General features: G+C 40.5%; 2 protein-coding genes across 2 annotated transcripts; one reads left to right on the top strand and one right to left on the bottom strand.

Annotated features, from left to right (window-relative positions):
• Window positions 1–382: 382 nt before the first annotated feature.
• Window positions 383–10,831, bottom strand: nectin1a (nectin cell adhesion molecule 1a). The gene is made up of 10 exons (XM_089016924.1): window positions 10,269–10,831; window positions 5,579–5,691; window positions 4,791–5,049; window positions 4,347–4,464; window positions 4,047–4,228; window positions 3,190–3,307; window positions 2,970–3,121; window positions 2,774–2,906; window positions 2,544–2,607; window positions 383–1,777 (listed from the first exon to the last, which is right to left on the bottom strand). Exons 1-10 carry the CDS (start codon window positions 10,318–10,320, stop codon window positions 1,460–1,462), a joined length of 1,509 nt encoding a protein of 502 aa, XP_088873050.1. The 5' UTR covers window positions 10,321–10,831; the 3' UTR covers window positions 383–1,459.
• A 1,946-nt stretch (window positions 10,832–12,777) lies between these two features.
• On the top strand, window positions 12,778–21,230 carry smpd1 (sphingomyelin phosphodiesterase 1). Its single transcript, XM_089017204.1, has 8 exons — window positions 12,778–13,312; window positions 14,468–14,788; window positions 15,789–16,069; window positions 16,932–17,105; window positions 17,178–17,349; window positions 18,679–18,755; window positions 19,528–19,673; window positions 19,742–21,230. Exons 1-8 carry the CDS (start codon window positions 13,061–13,063, stop codon window positions 20,131–20,133), a joined length of 1,815 nt encoding a protein of 604 aa, XP_088873330.1. The 5' UTR covers window positions 12,778–13,060; the 3' UTR covers window positions 20,134–21,230.
• The last annotated feature ends 419 nt before the right edge of the window (window positions 21,231–21,649 follow it).

Below are 21,649 nucleotides of genomic sequence, written 5' to 3'. Positions count from 1 at the left end.
GGTCATTGGAGGCATCACAGAGCGGTATAACAACTGATTGGATTTGGATTCAGATAGATTTTTCCTGAGCACATATGACTGTTCTTTTCTTCTTCACATATTTAAGAATGTAAAAGCTCATTTTGAGTGTAATATCTAATCCTGCCGGTAAGAATTATCCCGAGAAGATTATTAGTCTAAGGAGAACGAGGGAGGAGTGGGAGTGGCTAATAAGCGGAAGCCTTTGCAGGTAAGGTGAGACGTCTCTCTCAGTTAAATGATCAGTATCAGACACTTGGCAATGAAGAGTTATAGAAAATGGACATGCGGATAATTTCTGCCATAATCAATCAAAATTTTCGGGTCCACGCATTTGTGAAAAGCTACAACACTGGAACGAAGCTCCTTTCCTCGTTTTTTTTTTATTGAAATCCAAAAAAAATCTGATTTCATCCAACAACCGGTGTCAATGAATACTAAAACACATAAATGCACATTTTTCTACAGATGAAAAAAAAAGCTAAACCCCATTAATAAAAATGTCCGATACAAACACAACGAACCAGGTGGTCAAAGGTGAGGTATGCTGGGATTCAGCGTTGGAAACAGTGCAGGATCAATACAGTGAATATTAAACATAAATTATGAAATATAATCTTTTTCATGATTAATTCTGTTTTTTTAGAAAAACATAGCATAGTAGTGGGTAGTTTAGCCACATTAGAAGATTCTGTCAGAAATTAAAATGTGTCTTGGACAGCTATAAAACAGGTAATTAGGCGGGGACAATATTCCATTACATTAACTCATTCAGTGCCAGACTTGCTAAAATGTGTCCACTCCAGTGCCAGGGGTTTTGTCATTGTCACTCAAATTCCAGGACCCGCAGAATATTGAGTTTTAGGACTATATAAATATTCAATGCCGCATAAGAAACCTTAGACTCTCTTCTTTCATCAGAAAAAAAGTTAATTCGAAATTATATGGGTCTGGAGTTATCTGACCTTGAAATGAGGGTGTCTGTCCAAATTCATGCGTTACATACATATTGGTTTGTATATCACTCTAACAACAGCTGGAGTTGGAACAAAGTGCTAACATGGAAAAGGGGAAATTGTGCCACCTAGTGGGAGGAAAAAACATGGCCAGAGGCCATGGCCAGCGCTTTATCGGCACCCAAGTAAGAAAAAAAAAACTGAACAAATTCAAGAACTCTGCGTCATATTTTCAATTCCACATAAATTTCTGAATGGCAGTGAATGAGTTCAAATGTTTCAATAAAATACAAGGGATACAAGGGATAGTAGATGTATGTAGTAGCGGACCAAAAAACACAATAAGAAAGCTGCATTATCTCTCCGATCCCATCCCCCAAGCATTGCTGACAGCCCGCAAACAAACTGCCAAGTAGTCCAAGTAGATTTTTCTTGGAAAAAGTTTGTGTTATTCATATTTGAAATCACCGCGCCACCCCATCTCTTCACACATACTGTTCTTTGGGGAACGTATACGCCCCCAACCCTGGCGGTGGAGAAGACAGGCCCGGTACTGAAGGATACTTAAAGATGGCGGAGGAGTGCGAGGGTGGAGAAAAGGTGTTCTTGGATGAACTGGTACTGCTGCTGCTGCCCGTGGTCGTGGTGGCTTGTGGAGAGTGGTAAGGGTGTTGGGGAAGAAAAGACAAAGCGGGGTTAATGGGCGGGGAGTATGGCTCCGGGTAGTCCTCCTTGTTACAGGCTAGTCTGTAGCTCACGTAATCCGCTGTGTTCGGAAGCTCCTCGTAGAAACGTCCAGAATGCTGTGGACAGGTGATAGATAATAGACAGAATGGAAGTTATCATGTTTAAAAGTTTCATCCGGTTGTATGGTTAGTTGAACGAACACAAGGCCCACAATGGAAGCACAGAAAATCTGGGGTCTATGAACAGAACCAGCCTGTTAAAGAAATCTAGCCTTGGGCGGAAGGGAGTACAGTATTTGGTATGCTCCTGTAGGAGAATAGATCATTAGCCAGGTTACAAATCTATCAGTTCATGGAAAGCCCACCCATTAAAATGTCTACGTTCTGTTGGTTTATTGATGTTGGTGCTTGCACCAGGGAATGATTTGGAGGGGTGTCCATGGGCCGTCCAGGGGTGTGGTATTCAAATCAAGAAGAGAGCGTTTTACGAATGTATCACTTGAATTTGCATATACTCTCAATTAAATGGTCGGCAGATGTTGCAAAAATCGGGTGTCTGTCAAAGAAGCGCACAGGAAGTGGCTTCATGAAAACTACGCCCCCTGCCGGCAGTAAAAGACAATCTTCCTGTGTTTGAGCCTTTGTTCAAAGTGTCCGAGCAAACATCTCTGACAAACAAGTGAGGGGAGCAAAATTATACATGAAAAAAATGAGTATTATCTTCACTTTATAACAGAAAGTCTACATTTATATTGTATACTGTATATTTACCCTAAAGAAAAACTAAATATATACTTCTCCCATATGACATTCATTGTCTATAAATGCCGATTATTTATGATTGGATGTATTAATAATGTGTAATTGTCCCAAATGAGGATACCTGAATATCTTCCGTGTGTCTTTTGCGTATCGGCTGGGACAGTTTCCTTGATGGAGAGTCATCTCTGAGCAAAAAAGAAACACAGTGAGCAGTATAAAAAGCATAGTCAGCAATAGAATCATTTTGTTCAACATAAAATACAATAAAAATAGTTTTATATACTTTTTTGATGACTAAATCTAGATTTAAAAAAAACACTGAGGAGTCATGAAAACCTCAACAGTACATACGACGTATCATCCTTCCTGCTTCTGATCTTAAGCACCAGCACCGTGATGGTGATTCCCATCAGCACGCCGGCCGCCAGCAATAAGGCCACCACGCTGATGACATCGCCCGTCGCAATCTGCGGGAGCGGTTTGTCTGAAAAGAAGCCGCAAATCAATCGAGATTGCTCTTGTTACCTAACACAAAATGGTTTCTTACCTATAACGCTGACCTCCACGAAGCCCGATCTGGTCCCGATGCTGTTCGTAGCATCGCACACATAAGTACCCTGAACATCGTATGTAACCGGCCCTTGAAAGATGAGGATGTTGTCTCTTATCTCAACACTGCTTGGCATGGAACCGTTTATCCTAAAGAAATCACGGTGAGAAATTTAGTAAAATAAAGATTGCATTTTTATTGAATCGTACTCACTCACAGTTTCCACTGGTAGAGGGAAACAGCGGGGTTGGCATCGGCTTGGCAGCTCAGCTGAACGTTCTCTCTATTCAGGTACCAGTTTCCATCGTAGCCGTCCACCAAAACGTCTGGTTCATCTGGAGTGTGTACATTTTTGTAGTTCACTTATTCGCAAATGTCTGTTTGGTACAGATTATTTTTGCAGTATCTTGTTGTTAATTAGCTCATTCACTGCTAGACGTGCAAAAAAGTGTCCACTTCAGTGCCAGGGTTTTTTTCATTGTCACTCGAATTTTAGCACCCACAGATTAGGACTCAATAAACATTCAATATAGTGTTAGAAACCTTAGACTTTCTTTCAACAGAAAAAAGTTAATTCCTAATTTATATGGGTCTGGAGTTATCTGAGCTTGAAATGAGGGCAGTTCTCCAAAATACAATGCAAAACATACATTATACCTGTATACCCGTATAGCGCTTCAACAACAGCTGAAGCTGGAACAAAGTGGTAACGTGGAAAATAATGCTGCCCCTTGTGGAAGGGAAAAACATAGCCAGAGGTCTGGCCAGCACTTTATCGGCACCGAAGTAAGAAAAAAAACAAAACCCGAACTCATTCGGGAATGGCGCTCTACGTCATAGTTTCAATTCCCGATTACATTTGTGAATGGCAGTGAATGAGTTCATTACGTTACAGTGAGTTGAGAAGTTTACAATTTTGCCACCATCTTGTGAAATCTTAGTGTCAATAAACTATGTGGAAGTAAAATGAGGAGTTTCATTTCGACAAAATAGTGCCACGCGACTAGTTTGTGAAACTTGGTGTCATTGGATTCGTTTTTTTTTTTTTGAGGGGGGGCGAAGAGGATGACTTACACTGAATGTCGAGGGTAACACTATCGGTGAACAACTCGTCGTTGTAGGAAGTGACACAAGTGAGCGTTTCCTTGTGCGTTTCTCTGCTGGGTACCAGAATGTAGTCGCTCTGAATAGTAAAGGTACCATCTGAGTTTCTGTACTCGCGGTTGGTCACTTCACCAGGAACCCTCGTCTCCCACCTGTCCACATCAGAAGGATACCGCATAAAATTGCCGTTTTTTTCCACGCCCTCTTGTTCCTTATCCTCCCAGGTTTGACACAAAATAATGCATGTTGAATTTGACAGTTGACACATACCTGATGACACCAGGTGGTTTTCCATTGGCAGAGACGCATGACGCCACTGGCGTCTTCAGGTTGGATGCGCGAGCCACCAAGGTTGGCGTCGACAGACTCATCTGAGTTGTCGGGCGAACTAAACAATGATGTAATGAAATTTAAAGGTGATCTCCATTTGTACTCGCAAGTAACGACCCAAAAAAATGCTGTACTACACATGCCAGGCTAATACTTCTACCGTATTTTCTGGTGCGTAAGGCGCACCCCCAATGGATGGTGTATTTTTAAAGTTTTCCCATATATAAGGCACACCGGACTATAAGGCGCACCTTCAATGAATGTTGCGGCTGAGTATGACTTCACATATAAGGCACAGGGTCATATTTTGAAGAAAATAAAGGCTTTTGGGTGCGCCTTATACACCGGAAAATACGGTAATTTATACATGCAGTCGGTTCTCACCATATACAGTCACGTTGACCTTATTCTCCCTGTTACCAGCAGGGAAGGTGGTGTATTCGCAGATGTATGTGGCTTCGTCAGCCAGGCGCAATGAGGAGAAGGTGATGGTGGTGTCTTCAAGGTTCGGAATTCGACGCCTCACCGCCGCGTTCTTGAAACTGACGCGGTCCTTATATGGCGGGGCCACAGACACTCCCAGGGAGGGGTTGGCGATAGCCATGTTCTGTTTAGTGCCGTTCACCAGTTTCTGCCATGTTACCTGGTACAGAATGGATATATGTTGAACCATTTGTAGTTCAATGTGAAATAAATTGTCTTTATGGTGTATTTCAACTTTATTGTAAAAACACCACCATGTGATATTTTTGTCACCCCAAAAAAATCTGGAATTACATATAACCGTCTATTTATTGTCTGTTCTTTTTAATATTTTATGATTACATGAACTCATTCACTGCCAGGCGTGCAAAAATGTGTCCACTCCAGTGCCAGGGTTTTTGTCATTTTCACTCAAATTCCAGGATGAACAGAATATTGAGTTTTAGGACTACCTAAATATTAAATGCAATGTTAGAAACCTTAGAATCTTTTAGAATCAAATAAAAAATAGTTGATTCCTAAATTATATGGATTTGGAGTTATCTGATCTGATGAAGTTATCTGAACTGATGAACAAATTCGGGAATGGCGCTCCATATCATATTTTCAATTCCCAAATAAATTCAGGAATGGGAGTGAATGACTTAATATAAACAAGTGTTTATTAAGGGCCCCTTTGACATAAATACCTGCGAGATTTTAACAGGCGGCGAGCTGTTGATGAACCGACAGCGAAGATCTACTTTGGAACCCAGGTACCCTGATTTCCCATCATCCATTTCTACAGTTTGGCCATTCCCTCCTGTAAACACACAAAAATGAAACAGATATTTTCAAAAATGGTGTCAATAATAATTAAAAATGTCATTAATGGCAGCAATATTCAAGACAATGCAATATATATGCGTGGTCAGCATCGGACTGATAGGTCAAAGGTTGCGGATTACAGTAAAGTATAAATAAGAGCGATTTGTGAAGGACTGTCCCCACTACTTGACTGATCCTCTGGAACAAATCCACTCCAGAACCCCCACCCCACCCCCCACTTCATCTAGCGTACTTTACTCACGTGTTTTCTAGTGCTGCATGGCCAGACGGAGTGAGTGAGCAAGTATGTGAGTGGTCCTAGTTTTAAGCACCTAGCCTGCTGATTGATGTGTACAAGACATTTTTTCTCTCGTTTCTGACACGGCTAAACCCTAAATAAACACCCCAGGCAGAAATCGCAGATACTTTAATCTCTGTACTCTTGTTAAAAATGTTAAACAAGTCTTTCAATATTTGCAGTGAAATTTCTTCAGAAAGGGTCTACGGTGAGTCAGTAACCACAGCAAGATATGCACAGTGTAATCACGCTTTCCTTATTTAGCAACACCAGTCAGCCCAAATAATGGAAACTGCTGTCTTGCGGTGAAATAATCTATATACTACACCCACCCACACACACACACACACACACACACACACACACACACACACACACACACACACACACACACACACACGCACACACACACACACACACACACACACACACACACACACACACATCCGATATGACATTTTTAACCTTCCGGCTCTACAACCAGGTCCATTCATTCATTCGGCTATTGTTTAAAAGGATGGGAAATGACCTCCTGAGTCACAATGACCTAAAAACAGCAGCGACATGGGAACCGGGCACAACAATGGTCATGTTGTTTTACACGTGCAACACACATGGAATGAGTCCAATTATTTACATGAGCTGTTGCATTGAAAGAAAAATAAAAACAGTGAGAAAATGTCATGCATTGTTTCTGTGGAAAGACAAGGGCGGAGTGTCAGGTTTCATTTTTCTCAGTTATCCATTAGCATTCAATTTCATCTACTTCAAAACATAAAATATATTTCAAGAATACACTGTGGGAGGGGGGACTTAAAATGTCACCAAGATGAAAGGTCAAGTCTGACGGGCTCCCACGAAATTTGGTGTAAAGCACAGTAAGAATGAAAGCTTGGTTTTTAATTTAGAATGTCCAATATAATGGCCAAGCGGCTGATAAAATATATTATAATGCCTTAAAGGACAACCAACGTCACTTTTTTTGTTTTTTAACTAACATCAGAAAAACGTTTTATAGCATCTAAAATACCCAAAACACGCAGTGATATTTTTTGTCAAATGCAAAACACCAATAAAAATGACTTAAAGTGTTCAAAATCTGCAAAAAATTGGGTTGCGAATTGGGCATTTTAGAAAGTCCCGCCCCCAGTTCTTGACGTCACTCCAACAAGTCTTGCATTTCTGCAGAATCAAAACAATGGCTTCAGATTCGGAGAATATGCTTTCTTGTTACACATCCAGTTATGAATATGATTCAAATAGTTCTAAAGAGGAAAGCATACATGTTTGCAATCGATTAAAGAATTTATTCCGTGCCATTATGAGGCAACATTGAGGGGAGATGTCTCAACGAAAAAGAGGCACAAAATGGTGACCTCCTGTGGCCACCTCCGTTTCCACAGGCTGATAAATTCCTTATATGGAGCTTGGACGCCCTCTTCTGGCGGCTTTTGGGTGCAACACGAGGTCCCCAGACCAAACAAGTACAGCAAAATACATTGACATGATGGAAGGACCGCTACAATGCGTCTTTTTCGGTCAGGGGCGTTCCTTTCGTGACGTCACGTACGGACTCGTCACAAACTCAAAAACAAGACTTCGTGAATATTCAGCGCAAGTCTTAAAACGTAAAATATAGCTATATGCGGTGGAATCTTATTAAAATACGCTCAGTAGAAGTCATTTTACAAATTATGGACACAACTTGTCCGGAGACGTCGGTTGTCCTTTAAATATAGACTTGACTGGTGGACGACTAGAACATCCGAACATTTTTGGGTGGGTGAAATGGGGACACTTTAACTCATTCACTGCCATTCCCGAATTTATTCGGGAATTGATAATATGACGTGGAGCGCCATTCCCAAATTTCTTCGGGTTTTGTTTTTTCTAGCAGGGGGGTGTTGTTTAAGCGCTGGTCAGACTAGCAATGTTTTTCCCTCCCACAAGGGGACAGCGTTTGCCTTTTATACAGACGCCCCCATTTCAAGATCAGATAACTCCAGATACATATAATTTCGGAATTAACACTTTTTTTCTGATAAAAGAAGAGAGTCTAAGGTTTTAATGTTTTTGTAGTTCTAACACTCAATGTTCTGTAGGTTCTGCAATTTGAGTGAAAGTGACAAAAAACCCTGGCACTGGAGTGTACACATTTGTGTACGTGTATTGCAGTGAATGAGTTAAATGGAGGATGGTGTGTATTGCCTCTCATTTAACATGATTTGGAATGTGATTGGTTTATTCTGAACACAACCCGATACCCCTTTCCAAACGGGTGTGTACACTTTTGCAACTACATAACCTCAATTGTTTGGCTAAAAAAGTAGAATGTTTGACAAACTTTTTCCCAAATGCTCACACTGAAATAGGAGAAGACAGGAGGGAAAAGAGAGAGTGAGGGGGCAGATTAACTCTTTAATCTCCGCGCCATGAAATCTGTGATTGATCGCGGATTAACACGCTGTGCTTGTGTGCAATTTACTGGAGAGGAACCTGACGCACAACGAACATTGTTTTCTTCAGAATGACGCACTAATGCATGCCAACACACACAGAGCAAACTAAAACCTACTTTTAGTTTATGGCATGTCATGTGATTCCCCTTTTATCTCTAAAAGCAACTGATTCCACCATAGCAGCATCATATAGAGCGAGAATGAAACCACATTTGTGACATCCACTTTGCCAAATTACATCGCTTGCATGCTCCCATTTTAACTGATTGAAATACAACCCACCAACCCCCCTCCCCCTTCCAATCACAACATACAATTTAATCTGTCATTGTTTTGGAGTGCCCGTGTGCATGTTTGCATGTAATCTCCGCGGTGGCGTCCAGTGTGCATTTGGCTTGCGTTCAGGGAGGCCAGCTCACAGGATTAGCATGACTGTTGTTGCTGTTTGGGGACATGAAACATAAAAAAAAGGGAAGAGGGGACATTATGTGTGCAAAATATCAGAGAAGGATGTTGGGGTGTGCCTTACTCATCAATCATAAAAACAAGCCTATATAACGGGGTTAGAAAAGGACAAAAAGAGCCAGTTGTCCTGGATCATTTTCGTCTGTCTGATCCAAATCGTGGATTACGCCGAAATTTGAGTTATTTTATCAGCCCCTAGAGCTAACTGCAAAACAACAAGTGGAGGAAACAAACACAGGTGAGCATCAAGCAGGTGAAGATGTTTGCGGTCTGGGATTTGGCAGCGATCTTGTAGTCTCACCCTTCGTGTGCAGCTTTAATCCCTGTCCTTCAACACATGGCGCATACGCACATAAACACGGAGGAGAATATACACATGTAAACACACTAGCAAATTACTGCTCAACTGGCATGGAGAGGGCATTATGGGCGAGTTTGAATGGAAAAAAAAGTAATCAGAGCAGATGTCACAACAGCTCAACATTTCCATACACTGCCACTATTGTCATTACATAAACAGCCCTACTGCCTCTACCCTACTTTTTTTTTTGGGGGGGGGGGGCTGCTGCCACATGTCTGTTGCTGCATTCAGTAAAATGTATGAAAATAATGTTTGTTAACCACACATTAGTGTAACCTAATTCATCAACAGGTGTGCTCACAGGAAGAACATAGCCACTCGTTTTTTTGTTGTATATAAAATGTGGCTGTGAACAGGCCAATGTTATTGGTGGTTATTTTAGATACAAATAATAATGAAAAAAATGTAAAATAGATGTAAAAGGAACTAGCAGGTAGCCATGAAGCAATCTAATTGTATGTTTGGTGATGCTTTTGAGGCAATACCATGACATAATTGCTCTCATAGTCGTCTCATACATCAATTTTGGGTGCTGAGCTACCAGGAGACACTGTAAAAAGGACAAAAATACATATCCACGGTAAGCGCTTTATACTGTTGTGAAAATGTTAGTTTCTCACAGCTGCAGTTTCCCTAAAATTTCGTATTAAATGGTAACTGAGTAACAACAAACATCTACACTGACATGTACATGCACCATATAATAGATCGATAGATAAAACTAAATTTAGGTGTAAAAGCAGATGGTTGGATGGATAGATGGAGAGATAGATAGATAGAGAGATAGAGAGACAGACAGACAGACAGACACAGATAGATAGATAGATAGATAGATAGATAGATAGATAGATAGATAGATAGATAGATAGATAGATAGATAGATAGATAGATAGATAGATAGATAGATAGATAGATAGATAGATAGATAGATAGATAGCAAAAACAAACTATTTGTCAAAGCGATGTCAAAATGAGACGAAAGTGTTTACCTGACAAGACGTAAATCGTTATCAAGAATATCCAAAGTGTCGTAGTTTCCATACCCAAACCACCTTTGCCAGTTTCCCTCTTTGGTTCCGTTCCAAAAAGTGTGTACTTGTGGTCTGCCTCAACGGCGACTTTTTCTTTTTCTGTTTCCAATCCAGTCGAGTCTCTCTTCCACGCGACGCTGAAGATGGGAAATAATTTGTCCAACTCGCACCATGAGATTCCGTCTTTCTCTCGCTCGTGTGATTTGTCCGTGAACCGGAGGCACAGCAGTCGGCTCGGCGGGGGATAAAGAAGCTTAACGCGTGGACAGATTATTTCCCAGATAGCCTTCCCTCTAGTCCCCACCGACGAGTATCTATCACGGCCCGGGGGGTCCGGCAGGACACAGTGCAGCCAACCACGCCCCCCCCTCCCTAAACCTGCTCCAAATGATTCATTCAGGGTTCTCTATTCACAAATTCACTATTCTGTCACCCACCATCTTCAGCGATAAAACAAAAAACTCACTATTTGCAGTTTTACCACATTTTTGCTTCCTAAACAGACGCGTAACGTGCTCCAGATGCCACAGGATGATGCCAAACCTAATCAGACACAGATAGCAACACTGAACATTTATTCTTTCCGGGGTTTTCCCGTCAAAATAATTCTACACTTACAATCAAAACGCGTGGCAAATTCTGGATTTTTTTTGTGCTATTTTATCTGATAATTTACGATAACTAATTTACCGTTCACCTATTGAATCGTCCCGAGCGTTTTTTCCTGACCATTCATCAACTTCCCAGCCTTTTGTGGCTCCTGCACTCCCGTTTTGCTAAGTGTTGGTGTATTAAATTCAGTAGCGAGCCGTGCGCATGTCACTCCTCGGCCTTCAGTAGTGCTACGTCGGAATCAATCAGCTGCCAGTGTGGGCTGATTTACTACACGTCCACTAGAGGGTGGCGTTGGCCAGGAAATAACTTGTGATTTGAAGAAACATAAGAAATACTGTCATTAAACTGTTCAAATTTTTATTATGAACGTGTGAACTTCTTCTTTTCCTTTCGGCTTTTCCCTTGACGGGGTCGCCACAGCAAATCAGTGTCCTCCATCATTAGAGGTTGGATCCGCATGTTTGTTTTGGCCAAGCTTTTACGTCGGATGCCCTTCCTGACACAACCCTCTGTATTTATCCGGGCTTGGGACCGGCACAAGAAGACTTATGTCCCTTTATGGCTACAGAACAAGCAACTCACTCAATAATAATAATAATAATAATAATAAATTTATTTTATAAGCACCTGTCAAAACTATAATATATATATTTTTTTGTATTTGTAAGTGGTAAGTGGTTGTACATATCACTGTACATTATTTTTGGTACTAAATTAATTTGGATTGGATGGGATTTACCGTTATACCTTTTCTTAATTTTTAGCAACAAGCTACTTTTTGCTTTTTGTATCTTTCAGCTCTTACCTGATAACCTCATAAAATTGCAATATTATTTGCTATTTTTGCTAGCTTCGGAGCTGTCCAACCTTTCTTAATGATGTCCGTCTATTCTTGAAAAGCCCCTTTGGAAAATGGCCGCTTTGAAAAAGCCCGTTTTGAAAATGGTTTTTTTTTGCATGTCTGCAACGAAATCCATATTTCTTCTACTCTTTGAGCCATTGAGGGTTGACAAAACAGCTATTAAATTAACACGAAAAATACATTTGCTTAATTGTTTATGCAGCTCGCTACAGATACAGTATGCTAGTATGCTCTTTTCACTTTACGGGAGGCTAGCGATACTGTGATTGACTGGTGAGTAGCCAATCATAGTTTGCAAAAATTCTGACGGTACCCAGGCCTGCGAGCAGACCCTGCGCGTCACCAACTTGAAATCTGATTGGTTAAAACCACAGAGCCATAAACAACGAATTTAATGCTCTAGGGACCATGGTAACAAATGATGACTGAAATGATTTGGTTAAATGCTTAAATACGAAAACACACATCTGAAAACAACACAAGAGGGGAAAAGTAATGAAAGCAAGCTGAAATACAATTTTGAATTATTTAATAAGATTTCATGGACAACATATAATTAACATTAGTCTGTGTTCAAAGTCAATTGTGAGTCAGTTTAATTTGAACTGTGTTTAGGACTCTTGTCGGGATTTTCTTTGCCAGATCTCCAAATAGAACTAACAAAATAAGAATTTTATATACTGGCTCAAAGCTATGGTAACACATGTCGAGTGTGTGTTTATTGTGCTAAGAAATGCACACGATATACATAAAAAAAACACATTTGACGTGTTTAGAGAACTCGTGTACAAAGTATTCACAATGACGCGTGTAATGGAGATTATAATGGCGAGAGGGAAGATGTCACTTCAAAGCCCTTTTATACAGGACTTTGTAGGCGATACACAAAGTCCGGACGACGAGTATGAAATGATTTTACAGCATTTATTTTCCGCGTCTTGGTTGAAAACAAGGTCGCTCACGTGTACCTCACGTGACCAATCAGCTGACTGACTTCCTTAAGAGGAGTATGTCGGCGGACGCTCGGCTGAGCCGCAGCCGGCAGCGGACAACAACAACAATAATTTCACAACTTTTTTTAATGCATATTTTTGCATTTCTCGCAAGGTTTTAGACGACGACGAAGCTTCCGTTTGCATTAGCTTCAGTTACCTGCTAAAAGTTTGCTAGGTTGTCATTTATCCACTTGGCTCTTTTTTTCACCGTTGCAGTCATGACGATGTTTCATCTTCACTCCTAAGCGACTTTGCGTTTGTATTTGGGCAACGCCGGGATGTTGAAAGACTTGCACGAGAACAAAATGACACAACTGTCTTTGCCGCAGCTCCGATTTGGGTTTCTGACCTGCACGCTGCTGTTTTTGTTATCTTTCACCGTCTCGTGTCACCCGATGCTGATCTCTGGTCAGCAGCAACAGCAGCTCGTTATGGAGCGTCTCAGTTTCCCAATGTTGAAATTTAACTGGACCAACATCTCCTGCCGTGCGTGTCAAATTCTCTTCACAGTATTGGACGTGGCGCTTTTGGTAAGGCTTGACTGCAGATACACAAATACTGACTCGATTTGAGTAGATTTTTTCAGGTATCTGGACTTCATTTTAGTATTGATTTTTCTGTTGACTTTAGCTCCCAAACATTTGATTTGAACACAAAGTTCACATACAACATCACACATTTTTTTACGCAATTGCACAGAGTATAGATTATATATCATGTGAGTACTTTTGCAACCAGTCATTTAAAAACCAGTGAACCAATGAGGCTACATTCACTATGCATTAATTCTGATCTAGTATGAGATCAAATGCTATATTGAATTAATCAAACATCACAATTTGCTTCAAATAATTACCTACCTATCTGCTCCCAGATGACAACCTACAATAATATAAAACAATAATAATAATATAATATTATTATAATAATAATATAATAATTAATAATTAATAATTAATATAATAATATAATAATAATAATCATTTCCCTATGTATTCACCGGATCCTATATAAATAATACATTTGTGTTAAGCTAAGTGGAACCACATTTCAAAACATACATGATGATGACAAGCAGAAAAACATATGAAATGGGTATACTTTAATTATCACAAAACAACATGCAGCATGTTTTCTTTCCTTCCTTTTCTCTTTTGTTCCACCCTTGTTAATCAGTGTCATTTTTTTTAACTTTGCATTGGACACCAAAAAAACCCAATTACCAGTACTTTTAATCTAGATTAAATTCAGGATCTTAATTCTTCTTTGAGGTCTATATAGGTGATAAGCCTTGGAGAATCACATGACGCCATTTTCAAAGTCAAAGTCAGCTTTATTGTCAAATATGCTAATGTATATGACATACAGAACAGATGAAATTACTGTCCTCTCTGACCCAGCGTAAAAGGCACTTATAATGTGGCTAAAAAAACAGACAATTGACAACAGATAATACATGTAAATTGCGAATGTCAAGTAAGGTAGTGTCGTATGTAAAGTGACCAAGTGTCGTAATGCATTTGGACTTCGTCCTCCATCAAGCCAATCAGGACAATGCAATGCAAATTTTGTGGTTGTACAAATGCATAGTTTTAGTAAAATAACACACATTTAGTGGATTATGATGCAATCCTAGTCTTTATTATTATTATTATTATTATTAATGTCTGTATTTTTTCTTCCAGAGCGACATAAACGAAGAACGAGTGGCGTACGCCGTGGGCGAGGCCTGCATCCGCCTCCACCTGGCCGACGAGCAAGTGTGCCGAAACATTACTGAGCTTTTTCGGGAAGACTTCATCCGGGCCTTACAAGAGTCCCTGCTATGGCCGTCAGAGGCGTGCGGCCTGCTTTTGGGCCCCAGCTGCGGAAAATTTGACCTCTACGCGCCATGGAACGTAACCTTGCCCAAGGATCCCAAACCTCCCGTTAAACCGCCCGTGCCGCCTCAACCTGGCTCGCCACAGAGCAGGGTGCTGTTTCTCACAGACATCCACTGGGATAAAGTAAGCCTGCAACATTAAATTAACTGTTCTTTTTCATCTCTTTCTCGAATTTAATCAGAAATTGAAAATATGACGTAGAGCATCATTCCCGAATTTGTTCTGGGTTTTTTTTTCATGCTTGGGTGCCGATAAAGCGCTGGCCGTGGCCTCTGGCAGTGAATGAGTTAAAAAAGGAATATCTTTTTGTAATATATAATAGATGTTAGTGAAACATACTTGATTTAGATTGGATTTGATAAACCTTTATTTGCTAGCTATCTTTCTATCTTTTTGAGTTACTTCCGGGTGAGTGAACGCTGGCGCGTCCGGCTGCCGCTACTCACCCACACACAAACTGATCCTGTGACTGTAAAGTGACCTTGAGAGTTTTGAAAGGCACTTATAAATGAAATGAATTATTATTACTAGCTAGCTAGCTATCTATTGGCTATATGGCTGGCTAGCTTGCTAATTGAGGCAGGAAACGTATTAGCTATCTAGCATTACATTAGCTCGCTAGCTAGCTTTCTATATTTTTGAGTTACTTCCGGGTGAGTGCACGCTGGCGCGTTTGGCTGCCGCTACTCACCCACAGAAAAACTGATCCTGTGACTGCAAAGTGACCTTGAGAGTTTTGAAAGGCGCTTAGAAATCAAATGGATGATTATTATTATTTGTCTCACAGTGGAGACATTTACATTTCACAGCAGCAAAAACAAAATACAGGAGCTGATGTAAAGGCAGCCACTCTCATGGCGCCATCTTGAAGTCAAAAACAAATAAAAAATAATGAGACACAACACAAAAGACACAGTCTTCAATCTTTAGCACTTTCTGCACCCTCTTTGTTGCATGGACGTCAAGGTGGAATGTGCACATCTGCTACTAGCTAAATGTTGAAAGCAAACACGACGCTGTAGCATCCGTTGACAAAAAGAGATTGCCTCACGTAAATCCGCTTCAAGTCCAAGCCGCGACAGTTCCTCATACTTGGCGCTCTACACCCTTCCTTCTTTGACAGGAGTACGCTACTGGTAGCTCCGCCGACTGCAAGGAACCTCTGTGCTGCCGTAATGACTCCGATTCCTTTAAATGGTGGCGAAGGGAGGCGGGCTACTGGGGAACATACAGCAAGTGCGACCTGCCACTCAGAACGGTGGAAAACCTCTTGCAAAATGTCGCCGGGGCCGGACCCTGGGACTGGGTCTATTGGACGGGAGATATCCCGGCGCACAACGTTTGGTCCCAGACGAGGAAACAGCAGCTTTCTGCGTTGACCGTCATCACCAGGCTCATCCAGATGTAAGAAAAAAAAACATTGGAATTTCCAGCTGTATTGCAATTGGCTCTGTTTTAATGGACAACCGAAACCATTTTTTTGTTTCCTAACTGACATCAGAAAAACGTTTCAGAGGATCTAAAATACCCAAAACACGCAGGCTGATATTTTTGACTTAAAGTGTCCAAAAACTACTTCAAAATGACCTCAGAAAGTTTCAGAAGGTCCCGCTCCCTTGTTCGTGACCTCACGCCAAGACGTCTTGCCTTGCTCGAGAATCAAAACAATGGCTTCAGATTCAGAGAAGATGCTTTCTTGTTACTCATCCAGTTATGAATATAGATTCAAATAGTTCTGAAGAGGAAAGCATACCTGTTTGCAATCGATTAAAGAAGTCCTTCCGTGTCACTTTGAGGCGTCTGGACTGCAATGTAGCGTCCCAGAAAATGCACAAGATGGCGCCCAGGCTCTGTTGGGAATGGGCTGATTTGTCTGCTGGGAATTTGTGTCAACTAGTATCAAATAGTAGTCTTGGTGCAACACACAACGATTCATCATCGTGTTATTTATGTGTTTTCCTTCTAATTTTGCCATCAACACGGATCAACACAAAGTTTTCAGACCAAACAAAGTACCCAAAATGCATTTTGTGTCGCTTTCTCGGTCAGGGGCGTTCCTGACGTGACATCACGTCAGGAATCGTCAACAACTCAAAAACAAGACTTCCTGAATATTCAGCGCCAGTCTTAAAACGTAAAATATAGCCATATTCCGTGGAATATGTGTAACGTACGTTCAGTAGAAGTCATTTGAAGTGATTTTACAAATTATGGACACAACTTGTCCAGAGGCATCGGTTGTCCTTGAACCGATCTTTCTCTCTAGACACCTTGGTCCAAACGTGACGGTCTACCCCGCTATTGGAAATCACGAGAGCACACCGGTGAACAGTTTCCCGCCCCCTTTTGTTCACGGCAACAGATCATCCGCCTGGCTTTATGACACCATGGCGGATGAGTGGTCAAAATGGTTGCCCAAGCCGGCTTTGAAGTCTCTAAGGTGGGTCGCATTTGACTCTGCGCTTGTGATAATAATAAAATAAAATAAAATAAAATGGGGATGTGATTACAGATACGGTGGATTTTATACAACGGAGATCCAACCAGGTTTGAGGGTGGTGTCACTCAATATGAATTTCTGCGCTCGGGAGAATTATTGGCTCATGGTGAACTCCACCGACCCTGCCAATCAACTGCAGTGGCTGGTCCACGTTCTCCAGGCCAGTGAAGACAAGGGGGAGAAGGTGAGCAGGAAGTAGAGAATCATACACATTTTCAAAGTGCTTTTTTTAACTAATTCACTGCCAGATGATATGCAAAAATGTGTCCACTCCAGTGCCAGGGTTTTTGTCATTTTCACTCAAATTGCAGGTTCCACACAATATTGAGTTTTAGGACTGTATATAAACATTCATTTCAGCGTAAGAAACCTTAGACTTCTTTCATCAGAAAAAAGGGTTATGTTATGTAAATAAGTTATTGGTCTGGAGTTATCTGAGCTTGAAATGGGGTCAGTTGTACAGAATACAATACATACATATTGATTTATATAGCGCTTTAATAACAGCTGAAGCTGTAACAAAAGCGCTAACATGGACAAAAGGCAAATGCTGCCCCTTTGTAGAAGGGGGAAAAAAACATTGCCAGAGGTCTGATCAGTGCTCTATTGGAACCCCCCCGCAAAAAAAAACAAGCTGAACAAATTCGTCACACTTTTCAATTCCCGAATAAATTCGGTAATGGCAGAAAATGAGTTAAAGAGGCTTAAAGGACAACCAACGTCTCCGGACAAGTTGTGTCCATAATTTGTAAAATGGCTTCAAATGACTTCTACTGAGCGTATTTTAGAAAGATTCCACCGCATATAGCTATATTTTACGTTTTAAGACTCGCGCTGAATGTTTGTTTTTGAGTTGGTGAGGAGTATGTACGTGACGTCACTGAAGGAACGCCCCTGACCGGAAAAAAGGACACTTTGTTCCATCACGTCAATGCATTTTGCTGTGCTTGTTTGGTCTGAAAACGCCATGTTGCACCAAAAAGAGCCAGAAGAGGGCGACCAAACTCCATGTAAGGAATTTATCAGCCTGTGGAAACGGGCTGATTAATTCCACACAGGAGCTCGGTCGCCATTTTATGCCTCTTTTTTGGTGATCCATTTCCCCCCAATGTTGCCTTAAAATGGCACAGAATAAATTATTTAATCGATTGCAAACATGTATGCTTTCCTCTTCAGAACTATTTGAATCATATTCATAACTGGATGTGTAACAAGAAAGCATATTCTCCGAATCTGAAGCCATTGTTTTGATTCTCCAGAAATGCAAGACGTCTTGGCGTGACGTCACGAACTGGGGGCGGGACTTTCTGAAAATGCCCAATTCGCAGCTCAATTTTTTGCAGATTTTGGACACTTTAAGTCATTTTTATTGCCATTTTGCATTTGAATAAAAATATCATACTGCGTGTTTTGGGTATTGTAGATGCTCTAAAACGTTTTTCTGATGTCAGTGAGGAAACAAAAAAGTGACGTTGGTTGTCCTTTAAATTTTGATGACTGCAATTGTGCACAGGTTCATATCATCGGCCATATTCCACCTAGTCTCTGTTTGGGTAGCTGGAGCTGGAACTACTATCATATTGTCAACAGGTACATTGATTTTATGTTATTTTTTTAGAAAATGAAAATGCGACATCTGCGTTTGCATGCGCGAAAATAAAAGATGCAAATTTAGTTTGAATAATGCCATGCGATTTTATTTGTAAATATACTTTTCCCATGTTTTTATTTTTTTAAGGAACATAAGCAATTCATTTGTCTGTATAGTAAAATAAATATAAAATGTATTTTACATATTTGTTTTGGTCTTATAAGCAAGTCGGATTACAAATATTGCTGAAGAATTCTCACTTAACTCATTCACTGCCAGACGATGTGCAAAAATGTGTCCACTCCAGTGCCAGGGTTTTTGTCATTGTCACTTAAATTCCAGGACCCACATAATATTTAATTTTAGGACTACAGAAACATTCAATACTGCGTTAGAAACTTTACGCTCTTCTTTCATCAGAAAAAAAGTTAATTCCTAAATTATGAGTATTGTGATCTTGAAATGAGGGCGGCTGTCCAAAATAAAATGCAATGCATACCTATTGGTTTATATAGCGCTTTAACAACAGCTGAACCTGGAACAAAACACTAAAATTAAAATAAAAGGGAAAAGCTGTCCCATGTGGATGGGACAAACATTGCCAGAGGCCATTGCCAGAGGCCATGGCCAGCGCTTTATCGGCACCCAAGCATGAAAAAACAACCCAAATAAATTCTGGAATGGCGTTCCATGTGATGCTTTTCAATTCCTGAATAAATTCCGGAGTGGCAGTGAATGAGTTAAGTATTTTTATTTTTTTTCCCCCCCCAGGTATGAAAATACCATTACAGGTCAGTTTTTTGGACACACGCACTTTGACGAATTCCAGATGTTTTACGATGGGGAGACCGTTTCTCGGCCATTGGGGGTCGCGTTCATTTCTCCCAGTGTGACCACTTATATTAATTTAAACCCAGGTAAGCATTTCACTGCTTTTATTTTTAACCGTATACCCACGGAACTCATTGATTGACGGACTTTCCAGGTTACCGCGTTTACTACGTAGACGGGAACTACAAAAGCAGCTCTCGGATGGTCCTGGACCACGAGACCTACATCCTCAACTTGACTGAGGCCAACCACAAATGGGGACAAAACCAAGAGCAACCGAAGTGGACTTTGCTTTACCGCGCCACAGATGCCTACGGGCTGTCTAGCATTTTCCCCTCCGACTTGGACGCCCTCCTGAAGGGCTTCGTCCGGAATGACCGCCTCTTCCAGAAGTTTTGGTATTTTCGACACAAGGGGCACGTTTCCGAGCCGTGCAAGGAGACGTGCAAAACTGCCGTGTTGTGTTATTTGCATAGCGGCAGATATGACTTGCTTCAGCACTGCGACTACATGAATAGTTTTAGAGTGAGAAAAATTCCATGTTAGGCGAGGAACTTTGGTGGGTGTCAAATCGGCTGTTTCCAAAGATGAATGTCTTCTGATGACTTGAAATGCAATGATTTTGAATCACAATCCATCCCAAAAGTTGTCCGTCTGCATTTTAACATTGGCAGGTGAATAGCTAAACCAAATATGCTCAAACAATTCCAAAGTATACAGTACATGGCTTGTTAATTGACTGTATAAAATGTGTCCTTGATTGTGAATTAAATCATTTTAACCCCCCCCCCTTTTTTTTTTCACAAAACATGGGTGCAACAATAAGTGGACAAAATTCCATAAAATGGAGAGTTGGGAATTTTTGTTCAGTAGTTCAATTACAAAAAAATAATAGTGATACCTTGGCTTATGAACTTAATTGGTTCCCAGACAGAGTGTGTAAGGCGGAAAGTGTGTATCCCAAAATTTTATTTCTCATAGGAAACAATTAAAATGAGAATAATCTGTTCCCAGGTCCAGGTTTTCTACTTTCTAATTTTATAAGCCTTACAACTACACACAATATACCTTATTTTATGTATAATAAATTTGCTATGGTATTATAATTAAAGACATTTTGAATGGATTTCAACTTACGACCATTTTGACTTACGACCTTTTGGTCGGAACTGAATTCAGTCGTGAGTCAGATGTTGTTAGAACTAGTTATATACACATGCTAAAACATCATGTCATTTCATTTCTACTTATTCTTATCAATGAGTAAGTCCATATATGTATGTAGTTTAGTTATTTGTATATGTTAATTAGTATACATGTACTCAGCTTGTACTGAGTATACAAATCTAGCTATCATGTTTCAGTCTAATAATAAATATTCATGATTGTATCTAGCAGATGATAGGTCCTTTCCAAAGTGACATCACTCCTGTTGTCTATATATTTGTCCGGGACGCGCTCTCAAGCGTGCTTTTGTCTCTCCCTTGGCTTTACAACATCCTCTAGCTGCCTGATAAAAAAATCTTCCTTTTTTTTGTATATCACCTTGCTTCCTGCTGATTTAATATTTAGACTACACAAATGGAGAACTGAACCAAGAAGAACAACATTTAACGCAACAGATATTACCTATATATAAGGCATATCACATAAGGTGCTACATAGTGTAGACGAGGCTGGCGTTACTTCTACGGGGGTTGGAGTCGTGGCTGCTGACAGTCCTGTTGTGGCGCAATATGACTTCACATATAAGCCGCACTGGCATATAAGGCGCAGGATCATCTTTTGAAGAAAATCAAGGCTTTTGGGTGCGCCTTATGCACCGGAAAATTAGGTAATATTTGGACGTGTATTTGTCAACACTTCACCTCACTCCTTCGAAGCACTTGAGGTAAATCAAAAGCATCCGTATTTGATGAATTGGTTACATTACCTTATTTACCATTAATTATAATAATACCTGTAATACATTTCATTTATAAGCGCCTTTAAAAACTCATATTTCAGAATCAGAATCAGAATACCTTTATTCGTCCCACAATGGGGAAATTTGCAGTCCACA

Source organism: Hippocampus bargibanti, linkage group LG16, assembly GCF_051943395.1.
Source record: "Hippocampus bargibanti isolate YZ-2025 linkage group LG16, ASM5194339v1, whole genome shotgun sequence".
Lineage (NCBI taxonomy): Eukaryota > Metazoa > Chordata > Actinopteri > Syngnathiformes > Syngnathidae > Hippocampus > Hippocampus bargibanti.
The sequence above is the reverse complement of the archived record's forward strand: the minus strand, read 5'-3'. Positions and strand labels throughout refer to the sequence as shown.